The 10,264-nt window shown below is 40.0% G+C and overlaps 1 protein-coding gene across 1 annotated transcript in view; it reads left to right on the top strand.

The window, feature by feature from the left end:
* Window positions 1-10,264, top strand: part of REXO5 (RNA exonuclease 5) — a 23,144-nt gene that overhangs the window by 3,111 nt on the left and 9,769 nt on the right. Inside the window, 7 exon segments of the mRNA XM_045286002.1 lie at window positions 122-248; window positions 1,449-1,545; window positions 3,532-3,675; window positions 5,790-5,878; window positions 7,724-7,757; window positions 7,760-7,823; window positions 9,491-9,512. Of these exon segments, the coding sequence (XP_045141937.1) occupies window positions 122-248; window positions 1,449-1,545; window positions 3,532-3,675; window positions 5,790-5,878; window positions 7,724-7,757; window positions 7,760-7,823; window positions 9,491-9,512 (577 nt within the window).

Raw genomic sequence — 10,264 nt, 5'->3', positions numbered from 1 at the left:
GGGCATCACAGTCAGTGATGGTAAACTCCTTTAGTTGTCGGTCACCGCTTTTTCTCACTCTCCTTTCTTTAAGTGATGGGAGGCTGTCGCTCTTAGTTGTGTTGGTTTGCTTTGTCAACAGCTGGTGTCCGCTTTCCCACCAAAACCACCTGAACGATGTGGTAGTTTTTATTCTGCAGGGAATGAGTCAGCTACACTTTTACGGATTCTGTTTGGAGTTCGGAGTTCTCCGAAGGACATTCAGACACGTAAGTTAAGACAACTTTGCACTCGAAGTACAAAGTACAGCTCCTCCTCTCTGGATTAGTACCTCTGTCTCAAACTCTGTGCTCCCTGGCAGCCTCACTGAGTGAGCAATAGGTATGGCAGAAGGCAAAAAGGAGAAAGATTCAGAAATGTCATGTTGAGATTAATTTAGTCTCTGGTTATCTTTGATAATCTGGACAGAATATTTATTGCCAGATTATAATCTATAATTCTCAGGTAGATATTGTCCTATTAAATGTGTATTTTTCTACTTCTGAAAAATCACAAGACTGGGTATACTTAAAACAGAACCTAGATTGGCTTTTCTGAGAATTTTGAACATATTGCTGAGCACTTCCTATAGGCTGGGCACTATATTCATCTCAAAGGAGCACTTGTGACTCTTATCAGCTAAGCACTGGACTGCTATCCACAAGGTCAGTGGTTCAAACCCACCAGCTGCTCCTAAGAAAAAAGATGAGCCTTTAAGGCTGTACAATCTCAGAAAGAATCCACTTGATAGCAATGGGCTGCTTGGGTTTATATTAATCACAAGGAACCTTGGTGGCCTAGTGATTAAGAGCTCAACTGCTAAACAAAAGGTTGGCAGTTCAAGCCCACTATCTGCTCCATGTGAGAAAGATGCAACAGTCTTCCCTGGAAACCATATGGGTAGTTCTCTCTGTCCTATAGTTTGTTGTGAGCTGGAATCAACCTGATGGGAGTGGACTTGCTTTAATATTGTCATATTGCATGCATCACTCAAAATGCTAAACAATTCTATTAGGGATAGATACTTTATTCCCATTTTACAGATAAGGAAACCTAGTAACTTGGCCAATCACAGTAAGTGGGAGAACTGAAAGTGAAGCCCAGGGAGGCAGAGACTGGAACTCTCTCAATCACTGCTCCTCTGTTTCATTTGTCCTAACTGACTGGCATGGGGTTTAATGGAATAATACATGTAGAAGTGTTTTTCAAATACATGAGGGACTTGTTTAAGTTCCATATTTCTGTAATGTTCATCTTTTTATGATGTGTAATCAACAAAGCAGGGAAAATTTCTGGAAGTGTTATACATATGGCAAACAGTGAGGATCCAAACTTTCCATATGACTGCACTCACAATAAAGTTCCAATGTTTTCCAATATTTTAACTGCTTTCAGGAATTTTTTATAAAATGTCTGTTACGTATTTTCAGAAATTCCACTTGCCTCCTCCATCATCTAATTTTTTAGCTGATATCATTGGACTTCGAAAGAGACAAGCAAATGGGAGTCATCCCAGGATGGTGGACGGTATGCTGTGACTAATTGATTTATAAAACTGATCATTAAAAAAAACCCTGATCATTATGAAAGATATTATGACTGTGCTTATATGTAGGATAATCAGCCAAGTTTCTTATTATAAGAAATAAACCTCATAACTAACTTAAACAGAAAGGAAAGAATAAATTTCAAGACAAAAGGGGCAGGAACAAGGGGAGCCTGAATAGAGAACCAAGGCAGGGCTGGTGGCTGTCTTAGTTGTTATCTAGTGCAACTGTACCACCAGTACAGCCAGTGATATGTTCACAGACAGAAAGAAAGGTGCGCTCTCGCATTCAGGAGCTGGAAGTCTGGATTCAGGAGAAGGCCGTTGGGGAAGGCTTTCTCTCTGTCAGCGCTAGGGGAGGATCCTTGTCTCATAATTATCAGTGGGCCTGGCACTCCTTGGAGATCTCAGTGTCTGGGCACAGGGACCTCGGGTCCGAGAAGCATGCTGTGCTCCTGGTTCTTTCTTGGGGATAGGTCCGTCTGATCTGCACTCGCTCGTTTAGTCCCTTCTACATCTCAAAAGAGATTGACTCAAACTACAACCTAATCATGTAAATTGCATCTTGTCTCATTAACATAACTACTCGAATCCTGCCTCATTAACATGGAGGTGATGATTAGTAATATGATAATTTCACCCGATTATAGAAATAGATGATAATGCTATAATACCGACAACCTTACCCCAACCAACTTGAAAAATACTAGAGCAGAGGGTGGGGTTGAGGGCAATTTAAATCTGTAATCTTCACCCTTTGGCCCTCAAACCCGTGTACCTGCCATATATAAAATACTTTAAATCCATCATGCCATTACCAAAATTAAAAAATCATCTTCAAAATTTAATAATATTTTAAATCCATCATGCCATTACCAAAATTAAAAAATCAACTTCAAATAAAAAATTTGGAGCATAATTCCTCTTTATCTGTGAAACTACAATATGAGTTATCTTCTTCCAAGTACAGTGGTGGAATATAAACCAGATAGGCATTTCCATTACACATAGAAATTGGAGAGAAAAAACAGGATAATAGACATGAAACAGGTCTAAATTAGCTCTCAAGGTTTGAGAATAATCCTCTGTCCTTTGTGACTATCTTTGCAAGGACCTCACCCTGGAGGTTGGTCATTTTTTTTTTGGATGGAGATTATTTGGCCCTGGGCTTCAGTTCCATCTTCCAGGCCTACTGCGACAGCAACTCTCTCTGCTCTGGGTGGCCCATTCTAGCCCAAATGAGTGTCAACTGCAGGTCCCCTTCTTCTGCTCCTTGGGCATGGCAGCCTCATCCCCTTTGCTGTGGGCAGTGGGTCTGGGCCCATCCCGTACTCTAGACCAAGCTGGCAAAGATCTGACTCTTGGGAACCTGGGAGGCCAGGCCCCAACTCTTTCTGTTAATACCATTTTGTCTTTAAGACAGCAATCTTCCATTTTAGGATTGCTTTGTCTATTTCCCCATCTTAATCTGCATGGCTCCTTCTCTTTGCCTCTAGAGCTTTTCCTGATGACCATATATAATGTAGAATCTTTTTCCTGCCCCAGCAATCCTTATCAGTCTTGCCCCTACTTTCTTTATAGCTCCTATTGCCACCTGTTGTGTTAAATATTTATTACTCATCTTCCCAACTAGAATTTGAGGTCCGTGGGATATTTTGTCAGGCTTATCACTGGATAATTTTCAGCCACTAGAACAATGTCAGTTATAGAAGAAGCTGTGACAAGCAGATTCTCTTGAAACACCAGTGACCGGCCTAGGCAAAAGTATAGCTTTCCCCTTTTCCTTTCATAGCCTTTCTTTTATAACCCATTTGGGACTTATTCTTGTAACCATATAAGGTTGCCAGCTCCTTAAAAGGGGTGACTGGGTCTTATTAATCTTTGGGTGTGCACTGTGACTTGCCTAAACAAAGTTGAGAGGTTTCCTAAAACACATTCTAACAAATGTTTAATTATCCTTGTTTTAGCGTCTTCACTTCCTGTCAGTGTAAAAGGCAGCATCAACCTGCAGAATGACCCCATCATTCAAAAGAATGGCTCTAAAAGAGTGGGCTTGACCCAGTGTCTTCTGACAAAGGAGGAAATGAAAGCGTTTCACTTTCCATTATAAGGCTGGTGTGGATGTCATCTGGCCTTAGTTGACAATGTAAGAATATTTAGCAGTTCATTTAAAAATTTTACAGTTGAAAATTAACCTTTCATGACTGCTTTCCAAGTGGTTTATTCTGAGTTACTCCTTCTCCCATTAGTAAGAACATTATTTTAAGTAAAGTGTTTCCCAAGGTGTGAGATGCAGACTATTGGTAAAGTGATGGTTTTATGTGGTAAATGACCATACTATAAAAAAGTATTTGAAAATATTCCTTTTTCAGTTCTCTTTCATTCCTTCTCTTGACCATGTAGGCTTGGTTGCCAGATAAAAGTACAAGACACCGGTGAAAAAGTACAGCACTGGAAACCCTGTGGGGGAAGTTCTACTCTGTCCTATGGGTTTGCTGGCCAACCAACTGGAAGAGACCCATATTTGTACACATTCCAAAGATAGGTGGCCCAGCGGAATGCTCCGACTATAGAACAATATCACTGATAACACATGAAGTAAAGTTTTGCTAAAGATCATTTAACAATGGCTGCAGCAGCACATTGACAGGGAGCTGCCAGAAATTCAAGCTGGATTCAAAACAAGATGTGAAAAAAGAGTTATCCTTGCTGATGTCAGATGATCTTGACTGAAAGCAGGGAATACCAGAAAGATGTTTACTTGTTTTGTTTCGACTCTTCCAAAGTGTTCGACTGTGTGGATCATAACAAATTATAGATAACATTAAGATGGATGGGGGAGTGGGAATTCCAGAAATCTTCATTGTGTTCATGTGGAATCTCTACATGGATCAAGAACTAGCATATCAAACAGGACAAGGGCATTCTGCATGGTTTACAAACAGAAAAGGTGTGCATCTGAGTTGTATCCTCTCACCATACTGGTTCAATCTGTACGCTGAGCAAATAATTCAAGAAGCTGGATTATATGAAGAAGAACCCTGTATTAGGATTGGAAGAAGACTTATTAACCACCTGTCATATGCAGGTGACACAATCTTGCTTGCTGAAAGTGAGGGGGCCTTGAAGTGCTTGCTGATGAAGATCAAGGATTGCAGCCTTCAGTATGGATGACAGTTCTGACTCAGCAACCCCACAGGGTACAGTAAAACTGCTCCATGAAGTGTCTGAGGCTGTAAATCTTTATGGGAGCAGAAAGCCCTATTTTTGTCTCATAGAGTGGGTAGTAGATTTGGACACCAGCCCAGGGCTTAATCCACGGAGCCACCAGGACTCCTTTGAGCCATCCTAGTGGCTATAAAGTGATATCTCATTGTGGTTTAATTTGTTTTTTCCTGATGACTGATGGTGTTGAACATCATTTTATGTGCTTATTAATCATTTGTATATCTTTGGAGAAATAACCATATATACTTGTGTATAAGCCAAGTTTTTTAGCACATCTTTATGCAGTTTTTGTGGTAAAATTAGGTGCCTCGGCTGGTATTTGGGTCGGCTTATACTCAAGTATATACGGTAATATAACCAGATTTTTTGTCCATTTTTAATTGTCTTTTTACTATTGAAATATGAGTTCCTCATATATTCTGAGCACATCAGACTTTATTTAAGTGTTAAAGGGCATCTGTAAAATGGAGTTAATAGTTAATATTCCCTGGGATCACCATATGGATCAAATAAGCTGATGTCTATAAGTGCGTAGGTGCAAAAAATATTACTATTGTTGCTACTATTGAAATGGTGAGAAAGGTATAGTGAGTCCCAGATTTTGAGATTCCTTTATTTTCTGTGTTAGCCTATATTTTTATTGTTAAAATTCCAATTGTTTCTGGATATAAGGATATACAAAGTCATTGAAAGTTTTCATCCTTACCTTTGTTTCCTGTCAAACAAAATCTGGGCATCCCTTTACTCAGTGGTGGGATTCAAATAATTTAACAGCCGGTTCACTGACTCTAATGAGTGGGTGAAGAAAAACTTGGGGCAGCCATTTGCTTAACCTCTAAATTTATGTCTGGGACATACATCAAGAAGGTTCCGTGGGCAGTAAAAAAGAAAGTGCCTTAGCAAATGAGGTGTTTCAAGTATGCCTGGATGACTTCAGGAGTCATGTTTGCATCTCTGGGTTTTAAAGGCAAACATTTTGTTCATTTTTTCCTCCTAGGTTTGTCTGACTGTGAAGACTTTGTACCCACCCACTGTGATGGTCCTGTAATGAAGAGCAGCCCTCTCTTTGGACTTGACTGTGAAATGGTAAGTTCTACTTTTGATTTTTCACCTGGAGTGTCCCAAACTCTAGTTTGAAAACCACCTGGGTCAAATGAAAACAATTTATGGAGTCTAATGTCCTAAGATTCCTTTTTTTCTCTCTCACATTTTAGTAAACTTGGATCTTTACTTTAGGAGGAGCAGTAAATAGCACACATTTTCTATGTAGTTGGTAGGTTTAATCAAGTCTTTGCACATTACTAGAAGTTTGCTTCTCTGAGTTTTGGATAAGTATACACCTGACTTTTGGACAAATGGTTTGTGATGGTTAGTGTTATTGCCTTTAGGAACTTTGTTCCGTGACTTGTTTGGCTTTGCATTGTTTTTATACACTGAAGATCAGAAGGGAAATTCCTCTGCTTTTATTCCATTTACTTTATTTAATTCTAATTAGTTTTCTTTCAAAACCAGCACATTCCTTCTCACTTAGTACTCAGGAAACATTTCTACGTTCATGAGAGGGGCTGTTAATAGCTCAGGTTTTGAAGTCTGACTCATAAGGGGTTGTAGCATGATTTTAAGGAGCCCCAGTAGTGCAATGGTTAAGTGCTCACCTGCTAACCAAAAAGGTCAGTGGTTTGAACCTCTGAGAATCTCCAGATGCTCAAAATTCCATAAAGGTTATATATCTCATAAACCCTGTGGGGGTAGTTCTCCTTTGTTCTATAGGATGACTTGAGTCAGAATTGCCACAACAGCAAAGGATAAATCCTGACTTTGCCTGTTAGTGCTTGAGACAGTTTATTGTGCCAGCCTGGCCAATAAACACAAGTGGGATTAACTGAAGGGCGGAGAGATAAATGGCTCAGTGAGCCTCGCCTTTCTTGTTTCTCGCTCTTTGATCATCGGACCAGTGTGCGGCTGCCTTGCTTGTTCTGTGCCTCAATTTACAGGCTACACTACCTGTGGGACGCCTAGCCTGTGAACTGTGTCGCTGTAAGTTGAGGTCCCTTTAAGACATCTCTGGAGCTGGGGACTGGCGGTTGGTGACCTGGCTGACAGTTGGTGACCTGCCTTGTGATTGGCTGCTGTGCTGAGATAGCCTAGCTCTCTCTATATAGAGGAAGACCTGGCAACAGACTAGACTTGAAGGACTGCTAGTGTCTCACAACTCTCTCTCACGGGAGTGAGTTGTACTGAGCCATTTGTAGTGCTTTATAATTTAACTGTTCATTTCTTGTATTATATATTTATCTATATATAATTTAATAGTTCATTTCTTGTGTTATATATATAATTATCTTTATAAATAAATATATTAAATTATCAGCAACTTGGTTTTATCTCTCTAGAGAACCCTGTTTAACACAGTGCTATATAACCTTGTACAAATTTCTTAACTTCTCTGATCCTCAGCTTCCCCTTTCGCTCTTTGTGAAGTGGGGGTAGTAAAGATGTTACTTATTAGGATTATTATGAGGTATCATCCAAAAGTACTTAGTACAGTACTGGATGGTTAATTTTAGAGAACATTAAAAAGGTCATGAAAATAGAATTAAAAGAGAGTGGGTTCTTTGAAACCCCTCATAGAGAATGCTTCATAAATAATGGGTCTATGTAGTAAACACTCAGTAAATGGTAGATAGTGTTCTAAATGCTATTAATCCAGTTCTTCTTCCTTGACCATATCCTTCCTAGAGAAATTGGAGCCTGCTTAGCTTTAATTTCATTCCTCCTGGATCCAGCCTCTAGTCAGCAAAAGACTGTTCCATTGTTTGAAGGACCCCAGTAGCTTAGGCAGATAGATGGCCACTGGCAGAGCCTGAGTGATGAGAGGAAGCAGGAGCATGTACTGCTCAGTTGTCTTACTACTACATTTTGATGTTTCAGTGCCTCACATCCAAGGGCAGAGAACTAACTCGCATCTAGGCTGCTGTGTTATGGATGAACTCGTTAAACCTGACAACAAGATTGTGGACTATCTCACCAGGTATTCCTCATTTCACCACCAGTTCTTTTAAAAAAAAATTTATTTAATCAGTTTATTGGGGGCTCATACAACTCTTATCACAGTCCATCCATCCATCCATTGTGTCAAGCACATTTGTACATTTGTTGCCATCATCATTCTCAAAACATTTGCTTTCTACTTGAGCCCTTGGTATCAGCTCCTCATTTTCCCCTTCCCTCCCTGCTCCCCCCTCCCTCATGAACCCTTGATAATTTATAAATTATTATTATGTTTTCATATCTTACACTGTCTGACGTCTCCCTTCACCCACTTTTCTGTTGTCCATCCCCCAGGGAGGATCACCTCCAGTTCTTCCTACTTTTGTCAACCTTCAGCGGAATGAGACTTAACAGGAACAGCTCATAGCTTCTATTTAGTGAGGTACTATGTAAGTACATAAGGAGCCCTGCTGGCGATGCCATGTTTGGTTGGGCTGCTAGCTACAAGGTCTGTGATTTAAACCTACCAGTGGCTCTGCAGGTGAAAGTTGAGGCTATCTCTTCCTGTTCCTGTAAATATTTGCAGTCCCAGAAGCCCCATACAGGGTCACCTGTTAGTTGGGATCAAACTTAAGAGTGGTAGATTTTTTATATACTTAAATATTATCAACCAAGAACAAAAAAGGTTGAAGCAATGCATCTGTAGATTTTAGTACTGAAATTGCACAATGTCCTGCCCTTTTTGTTCTCTTATGACCTTACATTAGAATACTCTCATCCTTGTCATAGACTCTCCTAATTGTGATTATGATTTCATCACTACGAAACAGCTAGAGCTTGGCTTTCGGTCAGATGGCCTTTAAAAAGAATCTGTTACCCATTGTCAGTCATACCTGAAGAAGTTATCTTTCTCAACACACCTCCCTTAAGAGAAAACAAAAGGTAGTTCTCCCATAGCGGAAATATAGAGCTCTCAATCAAAGATTTACATGTAATTTCGAATGTATAGACTGCCCCCATTCATTTTAGGCAGAGAAAAAGCCAGTGAAGGACTGAATTTATAGAGATCTATTATGCTTCCTTAGATACAGAGAGGCCAGGCTAGTGGCATTGGCATGAATGTGTTATTAGCAGCCTTGATAATTAGGCAGTGTTTGTAGGGAGCAGTCATGTAGCAGAGATGTACGTATAAACATCTTTATACAAAGGATTATAAAAATATGGGCAAATAAGTGTTTGAATGTAGGGGATTGGAAGGAATATTCTATAAGTGATATGCTAGAATAGATTTATGAATATGAAGGCTTGCTCATGATATGTAAGGGGGTATCCAAAAGAACCAGTTTTTTTTCTTTTTAATAATGATTTTAATAAATAATTTTATTGGGGGCTCTTACAGATCTTATAACAATCCATACATCAATTATATCAAGCACATTTGTACATATGTTGCCATCATCATTTCCAGGGAATTTTTTTTCAAAGCTATGTATTTAAATGTTTTTACAAAACAACCTTACCCCCTTCAAAGTATTCTCCATTACACTTAATAACATTTGTCAAAGCTGTGATTCCATTCTTGGAAACATTTTTCAAACTCATCTGTTTGGATGGCTGACAGCTCCTGACTCTTTTTTTCCCTTCATCTCTTCTATATTGTCAAATATCTGTCCTTTCCCGTCCCTGTTCATTCTTGGAAACAAAAAGAAGTCACATGGAGCAAGCTCAGGTGAGTCAGGTGGGTGGGATGAGAGAGGCTTGCTGTGTTTTTGTCAAAAACTGGTGCACTGAGAGGGCTGCATGACCAAGTGCACTGTCATGATGGCAAACCGAGTCCCCCATCTGCCACAAAGCAGGCCCTTTTTCCGCACAATGTTACACAATCTTTTCAGAACCTCTAAATAGAAAGCTTAGTTAACAGTCTGACCTGGTGGAACGAACTCCAAATGCACTATCCCTCCCACATAATAAATAAATAAGCCTTATCTGATCTTTGATTTCACTTGACAAGTTTTGGGGGGCAAGGTGATGATGGTGTATTTCACTGACTAGATTGATGTTTGCTTTTGGGGTCGTAAGAATAAAACCAGTAATAAAACAGTCTGGGTCACTTTGGAGCTGTTCTTTCAAATTACAGCAGGTTTCCACTCAGTGCTCTCTGTCCTGTTCAATCAGAACCCACCAATTTTGCAGGAACCCTTTTCATTCCCAAATCTTCCATTAAAATTTGCTGAACTGAACTCCAAGATCTTCCACATAACTTCCCCATCTCTTCAATGGTCCATTGACTGTCTTCAAGCACAAGTGCACGAATTTTGTTTGTCCCCCTGGGGCGTGGGGAAAGGGGTTAGTGTGTTGATCATTGCGATCAGTTCCACCTTCCTCCTCTCTTTTCCCTACCTTCCCTCTTCCCTCCTGGTATCACTACTCCCACTTCCGTTGCTGAGGGGTTCATCTAACCTGGATTCCATGTGTTGTGAG

The sequence above is a fragment of the Echinops telfairi genome, unplaced genomic scaffold (genome assembly GCF_000313985.2).
Source record: "Echinops telfairi isolate 266 unplaced genomic scaffold, ASM31398v2 ScPeMD7_5;HRSCAF=22, whole genome shotgun sequence".
Lineage (NCBI taxonomy): Eukaryota > Metazoa > Chordata > Mammalia > Afrosoricida > Tenrecidae > Echinops > Echinops telfairi.
This window is presented reverse-complemented; position numbering and strand designations above follow the sequence as displayed.